Genomic DNA, 26,577 nt, shown 5'->3' on the forward strand with positions numbered 1-26,577 from the left:
TTTCACCTTATATGGATTTCTGCTTCCCCTGACAGGTCTGTTTCTGTTTAAGGTACAAAGGGATTTTCTGCAGTGCACTGGAGTAGTGAAGGAATATGTGCTAATATTGCTTAGTCTGGTAGTTGTAAGTAGCAGTTTCCCTGAGTAAACAGTACAAAACCTAGGAATATGGTGAACCACAATGGTTTATTAGTGTAGATGGGTTTGACCCAACTTCACATGCATTTTCTGTACAGTATCAGTACCCACAAGCAGGTACTATAGGGCGCACTAAGACTGATGAACATGGTTTAAAATCAAGCTTTTCAGACTACAAAGTCCATAACACCAAGCTCTGAGTGAGTCTCAGTCAGGTCCCATATTTCCATTCTCACATGCATCAACGTCTTGCTGCTCAGTGCCAGGAAAAGATCAACGTAAGCCAGCAGGACAAGACTTTGGCTAGAAAAACCTTTGCTAGAGAAGAGGAAAAACTTCCTCTTCAGGCAGCTTCCAAATTTACATAGAGCTCAAATAGCCCTGGGAGAAGCTTAACTTTTGGCCTCCAGGAAATTCAGTGGACTTGCTCAGTTAGGTGCTTTCAGCTTATTCTTATTGTAGGAATATCTGTTTTTTTCCAGTCTGGCACTTTGTGTTACTGTAATACTGTTTTGGATGATCTTGATATACCTTTGAAAATGTTGAGGGTAGAAATAAGCAAAATGAAGTTATTTTCATGTATGGACAGAAACTAGGGTTGGCATTTTAGAGGTAAGACGTAAGAAGTCTGAACTCAAGCTAAACAAAACAAAAAGTGTATCCAAGTGACCGATAAATATTTATGACTTCCTACCTTTGGTCATGATCACTACTTCGTCTCCAAAAGTGTCTTAGCTATGGTTTTTAGAGCAGAAGAATCTTTCCTGGTCTAGTGCGCCATATAGGACACAGTTAAATGACCTTGCATCATTCTCTCTTAATACAAGGTGGAGAAAAACACTGCAGGTACTGGAAATGTATCACAGCTAGATTTATTTTTAAGAGTCACTAAGTTAACTCCAGCACCAGTCACTTGATTATATAGCCTCAAGAGAAAAGAAAAAAGCCCCAATCCAACAATTTGTTTCATGCTGTGTGTTGATAACTTCAGGTTTCAGACTTCCCCATCATCAATCAGTTGGCTAAGTGTAACATACAAGAGGAGTATGGTAAACTTTTAGCTGTTCTCAAATCCATTTGACATTGACCATCTAACTGACTAACTGGTTTCTAGTTTCATACAGTGGCAAATCCTCTATTCATGTGAGTTTAAATTTTTAACTACTCGATGAGAGTAGAAGCTTGTAACTTATTTTAAGATTTTTATGTGAATTTTGCACTGGTTAAAGGTGTTGATTTGTTGTTTACAAGTTATTGTTCTTTGTTATTTTTTCTTTTTGTACCTGAGAATATGTACTTGGGGGAAATGACTGCAAACTTCTTTGTGATATTCAATCATATGTGTTAATAATGACTTAGGAAGGTCTCTGCAGGAAAGACAATTCAATTCTGATTTCCTGTCTTCCTGCTTGGAGTACTGGCAGAAAAAACAGCTGTATTGGAGTGGCTTCAGTGATGTGTCCTTGTGAGAACTGAAACGAGACCACTCGCTTCAAATCAGTTTGAACCTAACATCAAAGCTTGTAATGAAAATTGCAGTAAGAGATCACTTTTTTTCCCTTCTTGACTTCACAGAAAAGAAGAGCAGCAAGAAGGCAGAAAGTGCACAGGCTGTCAAGTTAAACAAGACTTTTGCACCCATCTTCCTTAAAGGCCTGACTGACCTCAAGGTAATGGATGGAAGTCAAGTGATAATGACAGTGGAGGTATCAGGTATGTAGACATAGAACAGTATCATTTAAACATTTTCAGTCCTGCTGCACTTTTTGCCATTCTCCTCTTCTTCTAGCAGGTGTCTTTGTATTTGAAAATAATATTTCAAGGAACTAGTTTTTAAAAACTGAAAACTAGGATAGTCTAGTCTGTTCTTCAGGGTGCATGAACATTGTTCGGACCTGTACAAGTGTTTCTTTACTGGAATAATTGTCAGGTCATTATCAAGTCCTGATGAACTAAAACTAAATCTCAGAGGACTTGTAAAAGCCTTTGTTTTGAACAGGGCAAGACTGAATTCCTGTCAGCTGGGGTAGGATTAACACTGCAGAAGAGAGCAGTCCTGGTATGAACTTTGGTAATAGAAACCCTTGACAGCTACCTTAGTGGTAACTAGAAATCATTTCCCCTCCCTATTGTATACATGCTTATTCATTTGCATTTTAACTCTAGTAAGACAGACTTAGAACTGTTCTACATTGCACAGCATCAGCAGAGTTAGTGAAATTCCTGAAAGTTTTGCAGATGCCATTGCAGACAGGTGGCAGAAAACAGCCAAACTCTGTCATTTTCTTAATTAAAATTTGGTGGGGTTTTTTTTGTTTGTTTGGTTGGTTGGTTGGTTTTTGTTTTTTTTTGTGTATGTCTCTAATTTTTGTTCTTTGCTGTTTTTCAGCTAACCCACCTCCTGAAATTATCTGGCTGCACAATGGGAAAGAAATCCAGGAGACAGAGGATTTCCATTTTGAGAAGAAAGGCAATGAGTACAGTCTGTACATCCAGGAAGTATTTCCTGAAGACACAGGCAAATATACCTGTGAAGCCTGGAATGAATTAGGAGAAACTCAAACGCAGGCTACATTGACGGTACAAGGTATAACATTGTTCTCCACCTTAGGAAATGCAAAAAGGAAATAATTCTAATGTGCTGGAGGACTGTCTATTTAAAGTAGATGAGTGTTTATAAGGTCTGTTGTGAAGGATACTAGGAGTTTTCAGTCTCTGCATCTGAATTAAAAAGGATATTGAGCAGAAGCAACTTTAAAAAAATGATTTCACTCTGGAACATTATGTTACTATTTCAAAAATGCATTCCTGAGTCCTATTCCTAGGGACAGTGCAAAACTTCTGCTAAATGCAGCTTCAGATTATAATTACGAGGCTCACTTAGCTATGGACTTAATGTAAACCATTTAATGATGTTTTTCTTTCTAATTAAAGCACTGACTATTTGGAAAAGCTGTCTAGGAGCCAGGTATTTTAGCATTAGCGGGTGAGGAACACATGATTTCTGCAATTTGAGAACCGCATGCAGAAAATTTGGCTTTGAATCTCCACGTATGATGTAAATCCCACAGTAAACACTGAAGTACCTCCAAACTTACCATGATTTGGGTATTCACTACCTTCATGACACTAGACTTTATCTAATCTTGCTGTAAGCCAACTATTTTCCCATAGTCATTACTTCAAATAATTGGAGATTGACAGGAAGCTTTCATTATTTTTAGTATAAAGGATCTTAACTCCAGGATTTCAGCGAGCTGTGCCTTAAGGGGTGGGTCTGTAGTCAGTTGTCATTTTCTGCTCTGAATTTAGACCTTCCCTGAGGTCTAGCATCAGAGTCAGCATTATATCTTAAATGCAATTTTATGCAATTCCTAATGATTTAATTCATGATCTCTGATCTAAACAGCAGTCAGAGTAATGTTAGTTGCCCTTAAAGCTATTCCTATCCGTATTCTCTACAGACAAATGTTCAAGATTCCTTTTAGGGCAACTTTAAAGTCCCTTTGTTTTGCCCTTAATACAAGTTTGGATTGAGCCAGTAAAGTGCCAAGTAAATGATTAATTTTAGTACTAACACAAGTGACTTCCAAAATTAAAGCCTGGTTTATTTTCAGATTAAAAACTTACACCCTGTATGTTCAAAACAACTTTGTTTTTCTTTTTTTGCTACACCTGAAATTAATTTCAACCTTGGCATTTTCTCCTGATTGTAAATTCTGTTTGTAAACTACAGAACCTCAGGATGGTATTCAGCCCTGGTTCATTAGCAAACCAAGATCAGTGACGGCAGCTCCTGGGCAAAATGTCCTTATATCCTGTGCCATTGCTGGAGATCCTTTCCCCACCGTTCACTGGTTTAAAGATGGGCAAGAAATATTGCCAGGAAAAGGGTGTGAAATCCTGCAAAATGAAGATATCTTCACACTGATTTTGAGGAATGTGCAGTCTCGACATGCAGGGCAATATGAAATTCAGCTCAGGTATGTTTGCTCTGAAGTTTATTCCATTGGACCAATTACTTATATTTACCCTCAAGCTGAAATTCCCACCTGAACAAGAGTATTCCCTTCTATCTGCACAAAACAGTAGAGTACTAGAGGAACTAAATATTTTGGAGGGATGAAGAGATCTAATCAAACTACAAGAGGAAACACAAGAGAGAAGGACAACACTGTATACAGTTTCTTTGGGGATCTTGAAAAACAAAACTTTGTAGCACCAGTATGGGAAGTGACTTGGGTTTCTAGCAAGGGAAAACAAAAACAGCATCTTGATTTTGGAGTTTTTGTTTATCATTTTTAGCATTTCTCTGGATATTTGTAAGGATGTCTGCTTTCCATGAAACAGCCTGAGCAGGAAGGGCCATTCCACAAGATTATATGGTTCATACATTTAAGAAGAGAAAGTGCTCCCCTGCCATTTTGGAAATGTTTGAAATTTATACAGATACTGGAGTCTCCTTTTTTTGTCATATCTTTGAAACGAGGCACCTTAATGCTTTGAGCATCTCGCCAGTCCTACAAAATTTGGAAGAGTTGTTTTTAAATTTATTTTATTTATTTTCTGGTAAAATAGCTGTTCTTTAAATCAAACATCAGATTTGCTACTGCTTTCTTTCTAGAAGGTGCTGTAATGTTTTTCCACTTCTAATGGTGAGGGTTGGACTTAATAACGTATTTCCTGTGAGGTTTTAGAAAACCAAATGTACAACTTTAAACTGATATTATCATTCTCTGCCATTTATTGTGCATAGTTATATCGCCTTACTTGACTAATATTAGTGACCTTTTATATTAAAATTTTTCTGACCATCATGGACAATTGAATCTATTACCCCGGAAGAAAATCTGCTCTGCTCTGCATGCTACTTTTTTAGGCCTGGCTGGCTTGTCCAGTAGACAGTTTAGCCAGATACTGCCCAATATCACAAAACATTACCATTACAGTTCCTCATCACTTACACTTGCCTGCTTTATTCTGTTTTTTCTTTTTTCTTTTTTTTTTTAAGCTATAAAAAAGTTACCTTTGCTTCATATCCTTCAGACTAGTATGAAATTCGAAAGCTGAGTTGTGTTTTATTTTCTTGTAAATAAATTACTCTTGTCTTCCTAACCTATGGGAGGGGTAATATATTTAACCCATTTAGCCCCTAAACAATGAATTTAATTTTGTATAATTACTGTTTATTTTCCAACCCGTGTCAGAAATGGAATAAAGTTATTGTCACAATGATGGACATGTTATTGTATACATATCTAGTCCTAAGGTATGTTTCCATGGGCTACTACAGACAGCCACAAACTAGCCTCTGTATATTTTGGTATTGTTAGTCGGACAAGGTAATCACTTTTCACCAGAACAGGGAGCTTTAGAAAAGTGTAGCTGTTTTAATTTCAAGTCTTATTACTAACACTTATGTAGGTAGAACCATATGCAACGTGAACTTTTTGCAAATAAGCTCTTCAGTAGATTTAGACCCTTTCTACTATTTGCAATAATTTGTGAACTGACTCGCTACAGAAGAATTGGCTTGTTCACAATAAGCTAAGGTGGTCAAGGGCATGCATAATACTGATTTGTGAAGGTTATGTCTACATACATCCTTGCATCTAAGAAAAGTCTCTTTGGAGATCAGTAGTGTTTCTAATACTCAATATGGGATTAACACTGGTGGGACTAGAAACAGTTCAATTGCATTAAGGTTGCTAACTTTGCTAACAGGATAGAGCAAATCAAACTGTGAGCGTTGCTACCTTCTACTTGTATGTGTGTTGGTGGTTTCACTTGAACTAAAAGAGGATGAGATATTTCAGCAAAACTTCATGCATGGAAGGAGGAAAAAGAAAGAGATGAACAAAGGAGTGCCAAGAAGGCTTTGTGTAGGACTTCGATGTGGCTGTCTTGAACAATGCTGACAACGATTCAGCGTAACTGATGATCACCCTAGCCAAATTCATCAATGAAGACACTTGTCAAAGTGGAGAGAATGTTATGACTGTACAATAGAACAGGCAGTATGCTTAGATAAGAAATTATTTCATAAAATTATTGGAGGAGAATTTTTTGGGGGGTGGGAAGAAGTAAAGCAGTAGCTAGAAGAAAACACAGCTGATTACATACTAGTTTCAGTTATTCCCTAATCCCTTTATGAGACAAATAGCAGGGGATCCCACAAAGATCAGTGCATTCATGTTGTCTTTTTCTAATCCATAAGGACTAAAGCTGTGTTGGAATTAGAGCCAGGGGAATGCTGATACCTCTTTTCACCCTGCTCTCATTTGTAAAAATTCTGCTACTGTTCAGGGAACAGAAAGCCATATGCTTTTAGGCAATTGCTTATTGCTTATGAATAACAGAGAAGTAACTGCCTCAGGAATATTCCAGGAGCCAAATGTCAGCTGTATAACTTCATTTTTGCAGCAGAGCTAAAATAATTTTCAACAGCAAATAATCTTGTCTAAATAGCTGTAGAACTGCTTGCATTTGTCTTGAAGACTTGACTGAGAATTGTTTATATATTAAGGAGCAGTCTTAACAGTACCTGAGAGTAGAAGAGCTGCGTTTAGTGTCTTTCTCTCAAAAACTCCTACAAAGTCCATTAAAAATGTGGAATAACCAAGAAACCACAAGTCAATTCAGAGAAGAATTTACACAGAAATTAACAATACACAGTGGGCTATTTTTAAACATAATCGTTTTCTCTTCAAATGAAATGTGCAGCTCCTTTTCATGTATTAGTTTTAGAAATATGTTGCATAGCTGCTTTCAGAGAGTCATTCCTTCTCCAACTCCTTTACTGAGTCTGGGCATAGTTTCATACCAGTGTTAATTGTTTTCCAGTTTGTTTTCTCCATTATTCTTAAGCCCTAAATGCTGCCCTAGTATCTCCACATCTTTTGTGTTGGCTTCTCACAAACTAAATCTCTGGTTTCTAAAAGTTGTGTGTAATATAGGATTTTCCTAGTTCATTCTTTTTTCATCAGAGTGAACTGACAAGGGTGTGTGGCCCAGCATTATCCCAATGTGATCCATCAATGACTACTGGTTGGCTTTCTCTCTTTCCCTCCCTCAGCATCATTCAGGATATGTTCTTGCTTTGTCTTTTTCTGTATAGCGAACTACTAAGTCTGACTTCCAAGAGGGTTGTCATTTTAGCTGCTCCTGGTCCTTGTTTTAAACCTACACAGACCTCTTATTCCTATACACTTCCATTTTTCATTTTAACTGTCTTAATAATGTTCCATTGAGCCTGTTATTGCTCAGGCCTCCAGAAATGGTGTTGCATTAAAAAAAAAAAAAAAAAAAGATTCATGCACAGCTTTGTTTTATCTGTTGAAATTTGAACATGTCAGCCTACCAAATGCCTGCCATACAGTTGAAGGACAAGAAATTGGTCAGAGTCTCCATGAAACCATCACAATTGAAATGGGAAATAGCAATCCGTTTTTATGCAGAAAACCACAGAAATCTTTTTCTCCTCCTGTCCACTGCATCCTTCTAATGATGCTAGCATGTGTACCCTTTTGTCACAGTGTGTTTTTCCCATGTTCTTTCAGTCAGTGTATACATTGTAAGTACAAAGATAAGCAAAGAAAATGGGAGTACTGGACTGAGACTGAGGTTGTTGAACAAAACCATTGTCTTCATAACTGCACAGGCAACACTAGAGATTTCAGAAATCCTCCTGCAGTTCCTTAAACAAATCATCTGCCTTGTTAACCTTTGTCTTCTCAGAAGCTTAGTATTGCTCTTCTCCCCATCTATCACCTTCCATAAAAGCTTGGTTAATGTTGAATAACCTTATTTAGAGATTTTGATAATGTAAATAAAATCAGAGGTAAACATTCGTCTTATAAATCACTGCTACCTCAAATACTCTGCATTTCAGGTTATATAAAAAGTAGTTGTCAGATTACATTCCATTACACCACAGTAAATATGGCTCTGTCTTTGTGTAAAATACTGTTTACAAACCTTGCTATCAACACATTGTCTATTTTTAGAAAAAGAAACCATGACCTATTCCCATTCCATTCTCCTTCTCAATACCCTAAAATGCAAATAAAATTAGTAGTCTTTCATATGTTAAAAAAAAAAAAAAGGCATTTTTACCAAGACCTAAAGTGAGGCAAGTCAGCGGATTCTCTTTGAAGTCAGTAGATCTGGTCTGTGTTATGTCAGCTAAATTGGTGACCCAGTAGATTAGTTGTGTTCTTTGGGGTGAAAGCTTCATGGAGCTTTTTTGTTTGTTTGTTTCTTTTTGGGCTTTCTACCTCTTTAACTAACTCACAAAAGTATTGCAAAACCTCATTCTGAGGCTTTACAGTTACCTGAAAACACCAGCTATAGCTAGGGATCAACTAATTTACTATTCTCTGTTCATTCTCAAACAATGTAATTTACTTTGCAATACTTGTTTCACACTTCATAGGTCAGTAAGAATTTTCAGTGTGTCCTCATGTTGTAATTAACAGTGCATACCTTTTTTTTCCTCTTCCTCCGGAGAGTGACTCCTAAGGACACAGAGACAATAAGTCCCATCTAAGATTCAGTGGAAATATTTGAGTAGATTCTGCCAAGAAACTAGTATTTCAAGATACTTTGAACATAAAAGCCGTTCCAGGGAAAACTGATCCCACAATAGGAGAGGGAACTATTTTTAAGATTGCTTCAGGCCTTGCAGCTGAGGCTTTATTTTTTTGTTTTGTTATGTTTTGTTTTTTGTTTGTTTGTTTGTTTTATTCCTTGACATTTTAAAGTTAAATCCTGTGCATGGGCATTATACAGAACAATCCTGCAAAATTCAAACTTTCAGACAAATCTTCATAACTACTAAGCATAACTTTTATTTATGTCTTACATTTTATTCCACATTAACAGAGCCACTGAGATTTGTCTTTGGCCAGGGTTTTGTTGATAAAATCCTAACACAGAGAACCTCATGATGCAGAATATTGTTATTGCCAAGACTCAAAACAGCAGAGACCTGAAAGACTTGCAGTAGTGCATGTATACCACAAAGCTCTATTTTTTTTCTAACTGCCCCTATGTATCTTGCCTTGCCTAGATTCTGAAATTGCATAAATATTTACAAAGTTTCCAGAATTATTCTTGATTGAATTTAGCATCTAAATCATCCAATCCCTCTTAATTTTTCTTGGCTTGGTTCACTTTTTCCATCTTGTGGTCTTGAAGGTGGGTCAATGTTAGTTACTTCACTTTTTTAGACTCTGCAACTGAATTCAGAAGACAAAATTATGTTGTCCCTTCTCCTAATACCAGTAACTAAACTCCCTCTGATTTCACTGGAAAGCAGGATTTGACCTGAGAAAGTTATGCTTTTGAACAGGGACATGATGAATAAGAGTCAGACTCAAGGTTTTTATCCAGTGGTCTAGTTTTCAGCCATTCACTTGAATCAGAAACAGTAACTAAGATCAAAAAACTACCTTGTGAATCATTTGTCCATCTAGGTACTTCTACTGTTGCTGTAATTTGTATGTGTTTCCCAAGGTTTTAAAAATAGAGAGAACAAAATGCTCTCCTGCTTTCTTGCTCCCTCCTTTATTTTCCAAACCCTGTGAAAAAATAGCTTAGTCTAGAAAGGTCTACTTTGCCTTCCTTATTTGCTTCTTTGCACGTGCGAAGACTTGGCAGAGGGAAAGGTGCCCTGCAGAAGTGCGTCCTGAAGAAATGCCATTATTCTTCACAGTGGTCAGGGTCACTTCAGTACCCCTAGATTCCTCTCTTGGGAGAGTGCTGTGTCTGTTACTTTAACCTCTCCCACTGGTGACATAATTCTTGTGGGCAAATATTTTTGCCATACAGTCATGACAGAAGCTGAGCAGTGATGCCTCCCTATTTGATGAATGCTATGAAATGTCTGTACTTCAGCTTGCATGATCTCTTCTCCTTTGTCAGCTTTGGATTGCTCTTAAGTACTTAAGAGAGAGTAGTTGGGCTCTAGGAGACTTATGGGAGGTATCAGGATAAATGAGTATCCTGTTAACAGCCCAGCATTACTTAAGCAGTTTCAGAGTGCTTCCGCTCATCTTAAAAGCTTTTGAGAATAAGGGAAAAGAAAAGAAAAAATCATGAGTTTTCAATATCTGCAAAAGGCAGCATTTTGCAATGAATTTGGGCATTGTTTGAAGACAACATCGGTATCTTCCCATCATTCAGTGCCAATCAGTATGTTGGGAGGAAGTGACACATGCACTTCTTTCTATTTATCTTGCCTCCAAATGGAGGTCAAATATAAGAGGAAGTAAGAATGGCAGATCTCCAGCATAGAACTGACTTAAATGCTCCCTGCACTGACTTGGCTCCTGTCTTGCCATTTGGACAGTTTCTGTTTGGTACTTGGATGTTCTCTAGCCTTTTGTATTGAAGGAAATTAGGGTTATGGCTTTGAGGGCTGTTCAAATGGATTGCCATCGCTAACAATTTCTAGTGTACATAGTCGGCATTTTTGGGGGTAAGAAATGTTGAAAGTATTTCTGTGACTTCTTGTTGTTAAGGTCTTAAGGTCAAATAAGGTGTATTCCTACCAGCAAGTCCTTAGCTTTGCAGTCCAGTAACTTTGGTCAACCTCCGCAGTTTCTTCTTGGTTTTAAAGTCTTGATTTTCACACTCTGCTGATCCATTGTTTGATTATCTAAAGCAACAGAAAGCAAGGGAAATCTGTCTGAAAAGGTGATGGCACTAACTGCTATTATAAAAGTATAACTTTTTGCTGCAATTGTGTTAATACACTTGCATACTGTGTGACTCCATTGAAAGTTGCAAATGGGTCAAATTGTAGCTTAGTCACCCAAACAGAACAATACCTAGGAATGCATTTCTCTGGGCTATTTAAAAACAAGCCAATCAATATGTTTATGGTAAATTAACAGAAAGGCACTCCCAAGTCCATGTTTTAAACCTCAGGGCAAAACGGGCTTAAAGGTGCTCTTATCTAGCAAGAGTCTTTTGAAAGGTGATCAGAGTTGGGAAAAACTGCCTCTCTTTCCTTCCTCTCCCCCAGTTCACATGTCTTTTGCTATGTACAAGAAATGTTTTCAATAACAAAAAATATTTTTGTTTAAAAAGAAAAATCATCTAGGAGTTTGCAGTCCTAGCTTATTTTTGTTAGCTTATATTGGGAAGAACAAAAGTGTTCTCATTATTGAAAAATATCTCAAGTCCTTAATCACTTTAAAGTAGTAAGTCTGTGTGTTTTTAATAGTATTTCAGGGAAGTAGTGGCAACAATTACAGAGCTGCTGTCTTGGGGAGTTAAATTTTGCTTTTGGCATCTTCTGTGTTAAGTGGAGAAGAGCTGTTTGGGGCTAGAAGAATGATATATATCTGTGGGAGGGAGTGTGCGGTGGGGGTGGGGGGAGTGCTTTGATGAATTCTTTAATGGGAGCCCTTTTCAGAAGGCATCCATGGTATTCCTCTGCAAAAGGAAGAATAAGTACTCAGCACCATATATGGTGACACTTTTATGTTTTTTAATATAAACATGCACAGACTGGAGCAATCCATGTAGATGGGATTTGCTGATTGGTTGGGCTGTGGGGGAGGGAAGGAAATGAGACCCTGCTTTTAATATCTTAACATTAGGAAACTTAAGAGCTTGGGCTTGAATAAATAAACAGTAGGCAGAGTTGGGAAGTTTTTCAACTTTGCAAAATAGCCCCTTTCTCTGCCTCGATTTTCCAGCTTTTGTATTTGTTTTCCTTTAGCTTGTTTGTTTGCAGCTGTTTCATTCTGTAAATTGCTTTGATTTTTGTTCGTGGAGTATGTTGTTCCCAGTGTAGACAGTCACAAAACAGGAAAAGCTATTTGAGATAGCTTGGCTCCAAGTATAAGGGGAACAGCTCCACTCAGTCAACCACCACAATGCCGCCCTGTTTTTGAGCTGTTTTAGTGCAATACCCAGTCACTTAGCTCAGGTAAGTTACAGTCTTGGAGGGAGAAACCTCTTCTTTTCTGATTTCACTTAAACATTTCAGGAACCAAGTTGGAGAATGCAGCTGCCAGGTGTCTCTGATGCTGCGAGAGAGTTCAGCTTCCAGAGCAGAAATGCTCAGAGAGTGAGTATTTTTCCCAGGGACTTGCATGGGTGGGTTCTATTTTTTGCTCCGTTAATTCCCTGCCCTTACGGACCCAGTCTGGCTGCTGTTCAATCTAATCCCCAAATGTGACCCAACAAATTGTTTTCATCATACAGGCTAAGCACATTGTACCAAGCCAGAGTAGAGAAGATCTTTTTTTGTTTGTGCCCTTATATGGACCCTGAAGTCATCATTGATGCAATAAACTAATGGAGTGTGCTCCTCTAATCAACCTCCCCTTCTATAAACACATTTTGTTCCTGCTCTGAGATTGTTCCCTGACATTTTTAAACCAGCCCCTTTCCTGGCTGTCTCTTTCTTTTCTTTTTCGGATCATAGTGGGAGGGAATCAGCCAGCTCTGGAGAGCGAAGAGATGGTGGAGATCATGGTACACTAACATTTGGTAGAACAAGTGGCTTCAGAAAGAGCAGCGGTGAAACCAGAGCAGCTGAGGAAGAGCAGGAAGACGTCCGGGGTGTGCTGAAGAGGCGAGTGGAAACTCGGGAACACACAGAGGAGAGCCTGAGGCAGCAGGAAGCTGAGCAGCTTGATTTCCGTGACATTTTAGGCAAGAAAGTCAGCACCAAAAGTTTTTCTGAGGAGGAACTGAAAGAAATCCCAGCCGAGCAAATGGACTTCCGAGCAAACCTGCAGCGGCAGGTCAAGCCCAAGACCTTGTCAGAAGAGGAAAGGAAAGTTCATGCTCCTCAACAGGTGGACTTCCGCTCTGTGCTGGCCAAGAAGGGCACCCCAAAAACCCCATTGCCAGAGAAGGTGCCACCTCCTAAACCAGCTGTCACAGATTTCAGGTCTGTGCTGGGCGCAAAGAAAAAGCCACCTGCAGAGAATGGCAATGCTGGCACCCCAGCACCAAATGCCCGCACCAATTCTGAAGCCCAGAATGCCACCCCCAATTCTGAAGCCCCTGTTGCCAAACCAGCAGTGAAAAAAGAAGAAAAGAATGACAGGAACTGTGAACATGGGTGCGCCGTGGTGGATGGCGGAATAATTGGGAAAAAAGCTGAAAACAAACCAGCAGCAAGCAAACCACCACCAAGCAAGCCAACACCAAGCAAAGGAACAGCACCTTCTTTTACTGAGAAGCTTCAGGATGCTAAAATAGTGGATGGTGAAAAATTGGTCTTAAAATGTCGGATTTCCTCGGATCCTCCTGCAGCTGTCACCTGGACTCTGGACAGCAAAACCATCAAATCATCAAAGTCCATTGTCATCTCCCAAGAAGGTAAATCAATTGAATTACAAGCCAGCTGTGTGACACACTGTTATATCTGACTCTTGATTAATAATATTAAGTTTGTTAAAGGTAATGCAATACTTTATTTAAGTCCTGTGCCAGTAACTGATTCCAGATGCAACTTTCTTGTTATTTCAGTGGAGTACACAAGGAACAGTATGTTTGACATTTCTTGCAGATTCTCCTTTAACAGCCTGCAGATGTAATTTTTATAAAGTTGAACTTCTTGTGTTTTTAAATGCTGTTTACATTGCTGATGCTGTTTAAGGAGCTGGTACATGACGTTTATTTAAGCTGAACTTTAAGGATTTAGAAGATGGAAAACAGAATAATATTATTGCTGGTTTACAAATTCTGATTTATTTCTTTTGTATGTTTAATATTTCAGGTTTTTTATTGCATTAAGAAACACAGAAGCAAAGAGGGGTAGTGTTATAGAAGGAAATTACTACAAGTTTAAATTGCATGTTTAAGATCAGAGTTCAGAATTGATTTCTAGTGTATTTAGTGTCCCCCCACAGATGTTTTTGTTGTCCTTACAGACACTGAAGTACTTGTCCACCAATAGCATGATGACTTTTAACTAATTTCAAAACAGGATAGAGTTTGGTAAAAGTCCTCAGAGAGAACATTTACTGTTGTCAAATTGAGTGTTTATTCTTTATATTCCATATTCTGAGTAATCAAAATCCACTATATTGGTTTTGTATGAAATAATATTGCATTTAGATAAAATATATTTGCCTTGTGCAAAAAAATAGGTAGGATAACTGATAATACAGATAGTCTTCCATACTTCATATTCATTTCATAAAACACTGAAGGAGTTATAGGGAGAATGACATTGTCTTACACATTGTCAAGCTATGATTCTTACTATGCATGTGAACTCTTTTTTTTTTTTTTTAATATACAGGGGTCCACATTCTTAATTGTGAATCATGCTTCATTTAATCCAGAGCATTTAGAGTGTTATTACATGAAAATCAAATGAACACACATGAGGGTTCACCACAACCAGTGAATTCTTAAACAGTGATCCAAGCACTGAAACATGAGGATTCTTTAAAGTAGATGCAGTCAGAATCATTGTTTTCTTCACAAAGGAAAAGAAAATTACCTGAGTACTGTATTAAGGGGATAACAATGTAAGCAGATGGGGAGTGGGAAATGATAGCAGGTGCACTGTGTCTGGATAACTGTCACGTATATGAGAAAAAGTTGACTGGAGGAAATGCCATCCTTGTGAAAAGGGCTGATGGGATCAGAAGGTAGGAAACTGCAGCTTAATAAACATTACAGTGGAAGAAGCCCATATAGCAAGGTTTCATGAGTTTTCTTGGAGTTGCACAGAGTGAAAAGAAATTATGCACCTCAAAGTTTCACATGTCCTCTCAAAGTATGCTAGATAGAAAGCATCTCTATTAGACAGAAATAATCCAATTCTGAGCTGTGGGGGAGCCTCCTAGAGTGCCAAAACTTCAGTGATGTGGTGCTGCAGAAAGCTCTTTTCTGGACTAAAAGAAGCTGAGTAATTGACTGTTAACAATCCCTGAACTCATATTTGCTTTATAAAATGGTACTTTGACTGCCCAAAGAGGTTGTAGTGTTTCCCTCCTTGGAGGTATTCAAAAGCTGTCTGGATGTGGTGCTGAGCAACCTGTTCTAGGTTGCTCTGCTTGAGCAGGAGGTTGGACCAGAAGACATCCAGAGGTCCCTCCCAACCTCTACCTTTCTGTGAAAGTCCAGTAGAGTTGGATTCATTGCACCGGAGTATAGTGAAGTGATACTGACGTACATACATGCTCTGCCACCTGCCTGAGCAGGGTTACATGACATGTCCCACCCAGTTTGCCTGGACTGGGTGGCGCTCCTGGATCATGGCACAGAGCTGGCATTTTGTCAGGATGTCCCACTGTAGCAGTGCTTTCCATTGAGCTAAAGAATGAAGGTCACCACTGGATGAGGAATCCATTGTTTCAGGATGTTGTTGTTTTTTCACGGAGTGAAGTAACTATCCTTATGTTTGAGTTTTACCTGCATTATTGCACTATTATCTTGCTTAGGTAATCAGTATTGCCTGTGCTTAGAAGTTATGCTGTCATTTGCACATATTTGCAGAGGCTCTTAGAAAGAAATACTACACAGGGAAGTAAATGCTGTGGTTTTCTCCTTTAATGGAAAGAAACAGAAAGAAGGTTACAGGTATTTTTATTAACCTTATTGCATACCTTCTGGTACACTGAAGGGATGCATTGCACGATGGTCAGTTTTGTTTTTTTTTCAGCCAGTACCTGCCAACTTTGACACCTGGAGAAGGACACGTTGCTGCTCTTCTGCTGTGAAATGCTTTAATGACAGCTGTTAAGAAGTTAACTACATATGCATGATTCTTAAAGTAATTTCCAGTTTTCTCAGAAGTTGATTTTCTGTTTTCCCCTAATTAGGAGCATGTAAATAGTTGAAGTAACCAAGAGAGAAGAAGGAATAATTAGAGCTACAGACTAGAACTGAGAAATAACAAGTTCACGATGAGTATCAAGAAATATTTCTTGATAGAGAAACTCTTCATATGGGTTAGTCTAACAGAAAGTGTTTGGAGCAGCTTTAAACATAGAGAGCAACAATAAAACTGGATGCAGTGCTCAGCAGACCAGTGCAAAAATCCCACATTCTGTGTTTTGCCCAGAACACTGCAAAGGCAGCTTGGTCAGGCCCACAGGCATCATATCCTTCAGCAAAAGTGCCTTTGGCCAACCTTGGAGCAGCATGTAATGGGCTCTGCAGATAATCCCCTACAGTCATCTCAGCTGAAAGAAGGCTGAGTCTGGGGGAAGGAGAGAAGTTCAGAGCAAATGGACCTAGCTCACATTAATGGGCTTAGATCGTGCAGTCATTTTTTATTTATTCAGTATGATCTTACTCCTCTTGAGTTCAATGCCAAAATCCACAATGAAAATGGGACTGTGTATGTTCCTAGCTATTTCTCCTGGTTCTGTGCTGCCATGAAGTTTCATGGTGACTACTGGCTCATATATTGAAAATGCTGTATGTACATTTTCCAGAGTTATCTCACAAAGAATGGCTTACTTATGCTTAGTCAACTGGATACCGGAAAATATTCTATCTAGAGCAAGAGATCTCTATTTCCTTATTATAGTACAAGCCCATCTTAGTTGTGGGCCAGTGGCCCACGAACTGTTCAATATAAGTAACACATGAACCTTGGCAGAATGCCATGTATTTGTCCTTTGGAAATGAAATTAACCCTCTCTGTCATTGCCAGAAAGCCAAAAGTAGTGGTTTAGTGATCTGTTGGTGTCAAATATATTGTGTATACAAATGCATGAGATCTTGTTTCAGAAACACACCCACCTGATAAAACAAGTAGCATACTTGTCCAAGGACAGACTTCAAAATATACTTGTGCGTAACAAGTTCACTGGATAGGAGAGGTAACTTCTCCTTTTACGTACTAACTCACAGAAAGCGACTTTCCCTGGCATATTTTTCCTAACTGATCCTAAGGCCCTTTACCTGTTAAAAACAACTTCTATTCATGTCTCCTCTGTGTTTGAAAAGGCTGACACTGCATTGACTGTCCAAAGCAGGTTATCCATTATAGGACAAGAGAAGGGGGGATGTTAGCCCCAAATCTTTGCCATCAGAAGCACAAATTAAAACACCAGTTGGAATAGTCATTGACTTTTAAGGTCTTCAGGGAATGAAAAAATACATCCTGCTCCAAAAACGACTTTCATATTCAGGCACGCAATGTGGTATTTGTGTAGTACTTAATCTAGGGTTTGCAATGTACTCAATATTCTTGGATAAAATTTAAATTAGCAATTAGAAGTCAGAATATAGGCAGCATTATACTGAAAGTTACATTCACAACATGTCTAAGAACAATCTCATTTCTTACATTTTCCATTTCAATTATTAATACTGATTTATTTCCCTTCCAAATCATGAACATTGGTACTTGTTTCCCCATTTCTTTTAATAATTCCCCACATCGTATTCTGTAGGTTGATTGGCATGAGTGATTTGTTGCTTAGAGTATCATTTTTATGACAAAGTGAGCTCTTACACCATTTTTCTTTTACAACTGGTAGGATTTTAGTAAGGGTTTGATTTTATTTTTCTTCTTTTAAACACTTGTCAGAGTTGTTTATCCTGTTTGTGGGGGAAGGCACTAATGTGTTTTGTTTGTTTGTTTGTTTTTTTGTGGTTTTTTTTGCCTGTGAAATCTCAAAATAAATTGTGAGACAAACACAAAGGAGCATACTCAATTAAAGCTTCATGCATATATATGGGCAGGTTAGATGGCGTGTGGTTAAGAAGCAATTGTTTTCAATATGAGAGAATGCTCTTTTGTTTGAAGTTATGGGGGGCTTTTTTTTGAAAAGAAAAAGGTTTTAAGAAGGCTGTAGCAGACATTACAGTGGAGTTAGACATATAAGGACTGAGTAGAACAAACTTCCTCACACGGTGAACTCTGTGGAGCAGGAACCATTTTGTTTTAGATTTGTATAGTACTTGGCAGAGTACTGGCCTGTGCTAGTGTCCTAATGTAACTCACTCTTGGATAGAAAAAAACAGATAGAAAATTTTTGCATGGTTACAAAAACTATTCTAGAAGACACCAGTGAAAGGTATTTGGAAGCTGGCATTCTTGCTAGACTGGAGAACTGAGAGGAACGATGAATATAAGTACAAATTGGCAAATTTGCCATTTTGTTAAACCACCTTGTTATGCTTTTTTGGGCTAGATTTAGTACCGTGTGACTATATAGATTGAGGAGGAACTACTTAATACAGCCTTGAATGGCAGCAACAATATAGGTTAGAAAATGCCGAGTTTGTATTGCTTTGTGTAAGACACAAATATTTTTTTTCTGTGTCTTGGCAGCCTGAAGAGTTGGTAATCCTGTTAGCAGTAATGCCTTAACAACTTTCTTGTGACTTAATATTACTCCTGTCTTCCCTTCCTGTCAATTATTCATGTTTATGTCATTCTAACTAGGATCTGCCATGTCTTTTTTGATTTATTTTTTTAATTAACTTTTAGCAAGAGTTTGGTGTGTTATTAACACAATTCTGTGTACTGCTGAAAGTAGCTGGAACCTGCAGCTTTAAAAGTTTCTTCATAAAGCTTAAGTCTAGGGCAACCGTCTGAGCATCAGTTCTGACACAACTCCATGTTTGTCAAATGCCACAAAATTTCCCTGTGTACTGTCATTTTTGTCTGAAGTTTCCAGTAGTCTAAGTATGTAGTGTATATTTAAATACAGTGAAAGAGATGAATTTGCTATCATCTCTGTTAATTTATTGCAATGGCTAATTATTCATATTAGTACTTTGCTTTTAAATCAAGAAACAAGGAAATATCTTATTTCTTACTTGACTGGATCTGGTTTCTGCTTCCATATATTAGTTTCCTTCCTTCGCTAAGCTAAAGAGCCTGTTTGTACTTGATATAATGGCTTTCATTCTGTAATCAAGACAGCTCTCCTAATTCTCTTATTTTTAAGACTTGACAAGTCAAGCTCTTATAGTTTTCTCTCTATAATGCACTTTATCTAGGCCTTAGAGGTTTGGGTTTTGTTTTTTTTTGTTTGTTTGTTTTTGTTTTGGGGTGGGTTTTTCTTTGTCTTTTTAATACTCCTCTTCAGTTGCTGCTTGTTGGTTTGTTATCTGGTTTAGAAAACAGCCAGCAGCACTGTATCTCAGCATCAGTATCAGTGAGATGGAGATCCTACTGCTGTGCTTGCTGGAGATCATTGGTTCTCTTTCTACCTCATAACAGTGGAGCTCATGTTTATTACTTCCGTGTTAAACCTTTAAATCTAATGGCAGTAGAGCATCCCTTCCCATCCATGGCTATGTTATTTGTCATTCCAATAAGCCCCATTTTCTTTTAGTGAATAGGACTCGGATAAAAAAGTAAATGAGACTGTTTACGTGAACTGCCTTGTTTTCTATATCTTTCTCCTCTTTTCCCTTTCCAATAGTTTTTTGATCATCTGTAAGCTTATCAACATTTAATTTGTGAATACTTCTATATCACAGATTAAGATATTGAATAGCTGTGGTCCTTGTCTGATCACAGAGGAAGTCCACCAGAAACATACCAAGTGACGACTTCCTATTGTCAGCTGTTTCCTGAGATCCTTATTTTGGCAGCTCTAACTCTGCCTACTGTGAACGTCATTAATATATTAATACGGCATTCACTACAAGCAGAAATGTGAGATAAAAATATTTCAGCAGAGACAAATTACCTATGTACAGGTACATTTCACAGTTAAATGTGTAATCTCATAAAGGATGAAAATAGGTTTCTCATGTTGCTTTCCTTACAACTCTATTAATTAACAATAATTAAATTTGACTCTTTTTCTTCTCTGAAACTCCTGTGAGTTTTTCACTGCTTTGGCTGTTGTCATCCTAATGGTAATCAGTAGTTTCCAGGTCAAGCCACTTGCCATTTTAAAACATGACTGGGACATTAGCACATATTTGCACTTTCCTGCACAATTTGAGATTCATTAGAAAATTAACACCAGTGGGCCAAAGAGTTCTTCAACAAATTTATTATGACTCCTAGGCACAACTTCTCATGACCTAGTATTTGTTAATACTGCTAAATACTCCATATTACCTCTTTGTCCGATGGGATATAAACGAGAAAGACATAGTAACTTCACTTTGCATCACAGACAGGAGTCAGGAGTTAATCCAGCTAGATGCCAGAGCAGGGAATAAGATGCAGGAGCTGTTTTTTGTTGGTTTGTGTATTTGTTTTATATCTGAAGTTCACTTTCTGCAGAGTATCATGGAAAGAATGCAGAAGCCTAGAGATATTTTAAACTGGTTTGTACTATTTCTGAGTAAGTCAGAAAATCCTTTAATAGCTCAAAATGCAAGGGAAAGGCTTTATGTCTCTAAACCAGAGTCCCCAGTAAACTGTCAGCTTCTGTGGCTGCTAAGGTCTTTTCTAGAGCTGCACCATTCTGCTAACTGGAAGATCCAACTATTAATGTTTACTCTAACCCTGCACTTCATGGCAGTGTTTTAAAGATTGACAGTGGATTGGTTCCTAAAAGAAAAAGAGGAGAAAAGGAGGAAATTAATTGCAAATTCTTTCAGTTGATTGGGATTTGCAAAGTGCCATGATTCAGATTTCCAACTGGAGTAATCAGTCTGGGTTTTCTTACATTTATGAGAAAAATAAGCTCATTTCAGGTCACAAAGCGTTTTTGCAGAGGAAATGCCAAATATTTCATTGAAAGACATTTGGCCCTCCAGCCCCAGGAATCAGCTGGAGCTCTAGCTCACAGAACATAGACATTCTGGGGACTTTCCTGTCCTTATTAAATCTTGTCGAGTTTTGCCTGGTTTTTGGTTTTGTGCTTTTTGTTATTTTTGTTTGTTTGTTTGTTTTCTTGTTGCTGTCTTTTTATCCTGGTTTTGCAAGAAAAGAGGTTTCTACAACCATGCTGTCAGTGTCCCCTTGTCCCCCTGACCCAGCCCGGCAAATGCTTTTGTGAACCATGGGTCAATTTCACACTAAGTTCTAGTAGTCCACGGTTTCATAAATAGTAGTGGCTAAATAAAGGAGAATGACTCAAATTATCTCATTTCCCCTTCACTCCTCCACTGAGGGCAGAATACTACCATCACATCTGGTGGTAGCCACAAGCCCAGCAAACCCTATGTCCTTTGTACGTGCTGTGCTGGTGTAGCTGCTGGGGATTATGAAGGAGTGAAGGGAAATAGGATACAGATTATTGCTGCAGGGTTCTTGAAGTCAGGAGATAAAGGTTAAACCTTGAAAAATCATGTTTCCTTCATTCTCCACTCATGAGGATTCTGTTTCCGGTGGAATAAGCCAAATGCAGCTTCAGTCAGACCCTGCCACATGGCTTGGCCAATGCTGGATTATAAAATCACAGCTAACAGACCATTGAACTCACGTGGCAAGTAGAAGACCATCATGAGATTTGCTAGGATTAGTTTCTAGATTTTAGTCTAACTTTGGGGAAGGTCTTCTTGTTAAGGTGGGATGTTTCTGTTTGTGTTTGCTGCATAAGGAAGTGTGTCTCATAAGGCATTAATTTATGCTGCTGCAGGATGCTGTATGGTCAGCAATGCAACAGCATGAATGGTGAGGCATGGTCCTATGTCACACGAGTCTTCAGTGAGCTCATTAACGTACAGGCAAGGAAGGGCTTTTGAGCAGGTAGAAACCTCCAGCAGAAACTAAAGTACATGCTGCTTTGTTCTAGTCTCTTAAAGATTCAGTTATGCTTACAAGCCAGGCTCCTTCCCTGAAGTAAGATGGCCAGAAATCTTCCTCTTAGTTATGTGTCGTTGTTCCATAGTCTATGTTCTTTGGCAGCGGCATTTTTAGGTTCTAAGGTGTGATCTTTTCTAAGCACATTGTATAGATTTACACAAATTCTTACACCGTAAGTTATCTTTTGTTTACCCTCCAATTTTCTCTAAACAGCAGAGACACCTGAATTTATATTTGCTGGATGCCTGCAAGAATACTTTGCTAATGTCCCTCCTCCATTTGGAACAGGGCTGCAGCTCGTGACATTTTTGGCTCAGCCTGACTCATGAAGATGAGTTGACTCAGGGAAGGCACATGGCTTTTCTCTTCACCCTGTGGGTGACTGAGCACAGCCCATCTGAGTGAGGGGTCAGTGCTCCTCTTCTGAGAGAGTTTTTATGTCATTTCTCAGGGGAAAATTAGCACTATTTAGAGCTTCTTGATTTTGTGGAGAATGAGGACAACAGAAACATTCAATTCTTTCTAACCCATGTGTGTCTGACAAAGCAAATTTGTTGAGAACTGTCTGAGTGTGTTTTTTTTAAAGATTTGCCTTGAACTATAACAACCAGTTTTGCAATGAGAGAAAATCTGAATGCCAAAAGTATAGTTACCCTATCAGAACTGAGATCTGGTCTCCAAGAGGAGCCATTAAACTCCCAAAGTTCTTCTGACAGCACAGTGAATCAGCTCCTTTCCAAGGATTAGTGTCAGTGTGACCATGCCATCTCCCACATCACAAGTGATATATTTGATGGTGAGCCTGGGATCAGGCACTCTGGAATGTAGAAAGCAGCTCCCAGGTAACATAGAAAAAAAGATGGAAAATGGCAAGAGAATTTCTTTGTGTCTCAAGACACAGGGAAAAGATTTAAGAAAGATCATCTGTCTGCTCTTGCCGTTAATTAGGAGAGATTGAGAAAGGTAAATGGAGGAAGAAGGGAAGGGAAGATATTCCTGTGGCGGAAATAACTGGAGGGTCGAGGCATTCTGGGCAAGATAACAACAATGGCTCAGGTTGTGTTTAGAGTACAGACCAGGCTTTCCAGTGAGGAAGGAAGAAAGCAAGACCACGCTTTACCCTCTCTTAATGAGGGATATTTGGAAGGGAAAGTCTGGAGTGCTTTAAGTGGGGTTTTCCCTGAGAAGCAAAGTGCTTTGTTCCAAGCAATGCAAGTGAATGTAAGGAATTAGGTGAACCACAGTTCTTCCTTGTCCCCCAACCAGTGGGAACAACTTCTGTTTTGGTTCACAGAGTTTTATTTTTTAAGAGGAAATGTATTTCCCTTGGGTCATACCAAGCTTCCCTTGGTAACTACAGAACTTATGTCGCATCCTGTTTCTGCAAACCCATTAAAGTCAGATTTGGTTTTTTTTGTTTGAAATGGAGTGGGGAATTTGTTGCAGTGACAAATTTGATTGCCAATTAGAAGTTGGACTTCTTAACATTATAATATTAGTCACTCATTCTTTGAGAAATTCAAGCAGAAAGAAAATGGCTCTCAGTGCCATTTTTAAACTTGGGCAGTAAGCTGGAGTTTTACTTTCATAGATGTCCATGGGAGAGCTAGAGATAAGGCTGAATCAAATCTTATAGATGGTCAGTTTATAGAAGTTCTCTTATTTATAGTCCTGCATTACTAGTGCTTTTGAGAAAAAAACATCGAAGTGAGGACTTCTTTTCCCTGCTACAAGACAAAGAACAGTAGCAGAGATTCTGCTTTTCATTTTCTCTGCCCCTATCCATTAACCACTTGAGCACTGCAGGGACAGCTTTGAGAATCATGGGGAACAGTGATATGATTCAACATATCTATCCTCCATTTGTTTTTATTTCAGCATTAATAAGGTTCCAATTCCACTGCTGAATTTTTAAGGTCAAAACATCCGTTTTTTTCTGGTAGTGAAGATCAACTGTAGTAAAGGATTGGATTATTTCATGCATTCTGTTTCTTAGCAGCACTGAGCTTTTAGTGAACTGCAACATGATGTTCATTTGGTCTCTCCTTTGCATTAGGGACACTGTGTTCACTTACCATTGAGAAGGTCATGCCTGAAGATGGAGGCGAATACAAATGCATAGCAGAGAATGCAGCAGGAAAAGCTGAATGTGCTTGCAAAGTGATGGTGGAAGGTAAGTACTTTACTGCATACAGGAAAATCATCCTTAGAACTTCCTCCTTCCCCCCCTTTCTCTCCCAAGCCAGCCTTTATGAACCACTTACACAAAAAGTAACTCTTCCCACTTCCCTCCTGCGCTTTTTGGTCCGTACAATAATTCAGTGGGTACCATAAAGGAGCATGAGCAGAGAGACAGTACAGAGCCAAGGACTCTCACTGCTTTGTAGAATAATCTACATGCTCCTGCTGCCTACTACTTTTCTAAAGGATTTTAGAGCAGTAAATTGAATCCATGAGGATTTGCTTCTGAGCTATATACATTCTTTAAAAGTGTGTAAGAATTCCGTGTGGGAGGCTGGCTACCAGTCTGTCTCAGGTCTGCTATGTATGGCATGTTTCTCTGTCTAGAACTTCTCAATTCTTTGTATTCAGTGACATCCGGTCCTTTGTTTTTCCTAGTGAAAGGGAGGTGATACAAACAAATTAGTAGCTCAACTGCCCTTGTATGCCATAGTCTTAGAAAATGGATAATTTGCTAGCTGAGGGATGCCATTGTATATCCCATATCCATGACTGGCAGAGGGGATGGCTGATATTTTTAAATTTGAATTGTGATCTAAAACAACTCAAATTGTTTTCCTATCGTTCAATCTGCTGTCAGCATCCCAGATGATGATTTTTAGACTCAAGAAGTAATCTTAAATTTAATTATATTCCTTTTGTCCCTATGGACTCTAACTACCTGCGATAAATATTTGACTTCAGTTGTCAAAGTAGATCAGGGACAAATATATAGAATCTTAAGTGTCTGAGCTCAGACCTAACACAGAGTTCTGCCCTTAATTGTTTGCTAGGTGGTTCTGTCTTCCACCAATAAATTTTAGAGTAACCAAGTTTCATGCTCTGGTACCTGGAGACAGGTGACTGAAATGGGTGGTTCCATAATGTTTATTCTATCTTTTTTCCAGTAACTAATTTTTTAAACAGTTATCTCTTGCATAAAATAATCTGAAAGCTGAATAGTAGAAAGACATAAATTGATACAGGTAGTGCTGTGACCATAACCCAGAACTGGAATCTCTTTTTCCAAAGAGAAATATTGGAATCAAGCAGGCTAAAAGATAACACTAATTAGAATTTGTGTTAAATGAAATGCTCTACCTGAGATAACCTTGCTGAAAAAAAAAAAAAAAAAAAAAAAGATAGCATCTCCTAGTTATTTGTCTATATCCTGTGGGATACACATTGAAGAGAGCATGTATTGACTCTCAGATGCTGGTGGAGTCCACAGTGCTGAGTTGTTGCTGAATTTGGGCTGTGCAGTCATGAGAATAATACAATATTTATATCAAACTTTAGTCCTATGGTGTCTCTTCTACCATCCTTTTTAGGAAATGAACTAATGTGTAGTATTTTCTTGGAAAGACTTAAACATACAGAAGAAATGCTACTTTTCAACATGTCTTCATCTCTGTGTATGTCACATAGACAAAAGAATAGAAGAAACACATGAAAGATACTATTTTGGACGAAATGATGCTTCAAAGATGCCTTTACTTCACTCTCCCTGCCATGTCAAAAGCAGCTTTATGCAAATTGCACTTTATTTAATCAAAGTAAGCCCATCAGCTTTGATGGCACGTCTTTCCTAGTTGCTTTCTCAGTTTCTCAGTGCAGTTGCTTCCACTGAGGGATTCTTCTTCTCTGCTCGCTCTTCCTTTTGGAATACAAAACTCTCCAGCAAGTCTGTGCAGAAAATGTTGCTTAAAAAACTAAAAGTCAGCAATTTCCTCTAACCTTGCAGAAAGATACAAAGCAAAGCAATGTTAACAGACAGCTCTTTTGTTATTGTTTTTTAAATAGAATTTATATTTTTTTTGTTTTGATTGCAGATAGTTCAGCCACAAAGACCCCAAAGCCTACTGAGAAGAAGACCAAGAAGCCTAAGACCACACTTCCCCCTGTGCTGTCAACAGAGAGTAGTAAGTGACAGTGATTTTAATTACTTCCTTTTCACTGGAAACAAAAGACAACTTTGGGTTCTGTGGTTATTCCCTTCTGTTTGCAGGCGTAGTCTCAGAAACTTGTGCTGCTTCTTTAACCCTTGAACATAAGGCATGTGAAATGCATTTTTGCCTTGTAGGGATTAGAAGTAAGATCTGAAACTGTGAGTTCAGACCTAGCCCACTCAGTTTTCTGTAATGATGCCATAAACACATATTTATTTCTCACTGCCTCCAAAATATGGCATAAATTCTCAAGTAGTGTTGTGTCCTGCGTAAACAATATACTGTCTTACCATTGATAGGTAAGGTATCTTTACTAAAACATCTCTTTAAGTGATTTTTTTTCCATGAGTGTGAGGACTGGTTTGTTGAATTTTACATTCTTTTTTTCAAGCTCAAATGCTTTACTTGTTTTTAATATGTCTTGAAATAACAAATCAGCCAGAAATTCCCATGTTTGCTACTCTGCATACATGCATTTGATTAAGAGGAAACTTTAAATGGTAAAGAAAGCACGATAATGTCACTGTTTAGAAATTCCTAATACTACTACTATTTTTGAAATGAAGTGTTCGTAGTATACAAATGTCTACTTAAATCAGAAACTGG

The 26,577-nt window shown here is 38.3% G+C and overlaps 1 protein-coding gene across 5 annotated transcripts in view; it reads left to right on the plus strand.

Moving 5' to 3' along the window:
• Window positions 1–26,577, plus strand: part of MYLK (myosin light chain kinase) — a 212,298-nt gene that overhangs the window by 125,673 nt on the left and 60,048 nt on the right. For all 5 annotated transcript variants that reach the window (XM_013171240.3, XM_048072380.2, XM_066999193.1 and 2 more), the window contains 7 exons: window positions 1,714–1,851; window positions 2,528–2,725; window positions 3,875–4,121; window positions 12,140–12,220; window positions 12,581–13,485; window positions 23,859–23,975; window positions 25,855–25,944. In XM_013171240.3, coding sequence (XP_013026694.2) covers window positions 1,714–1,851; window positions 2,528–2,725; window positions 3,875–4,121; window positions 12,140–12,220; window positions 12,581–13,485; window positions 23,859–23,975; window positions 25,855–25,944 — 1,776 coding nt within the window. The remainder of the gene's footprint in view (window positions 1–1,713; window positions 1,852–2,527; window positions 2,726–3,874; window positions 4,122–12,139; window positions 12,221–12,580; window positions 13,486–23,858; window positions 23,976–25,854; window positions 25,945–26,577) is intronic.

The sequence above is a fragment of the Anser cygnoides genome, chromosome 6 (genome assembly GCF_040182565.1).
Source record: "Anser cygnoides isolate HZ-2024a breed goose chromosome 6, Taihu_goose_T2T_genome, whole genome shotgun sequence".
NCBI classification, from domain to species: Eukaryota; Metazoa; Chordata; class Aves; order Anseriformes; family Anatidae; genus Anser; species Anser cygnoides.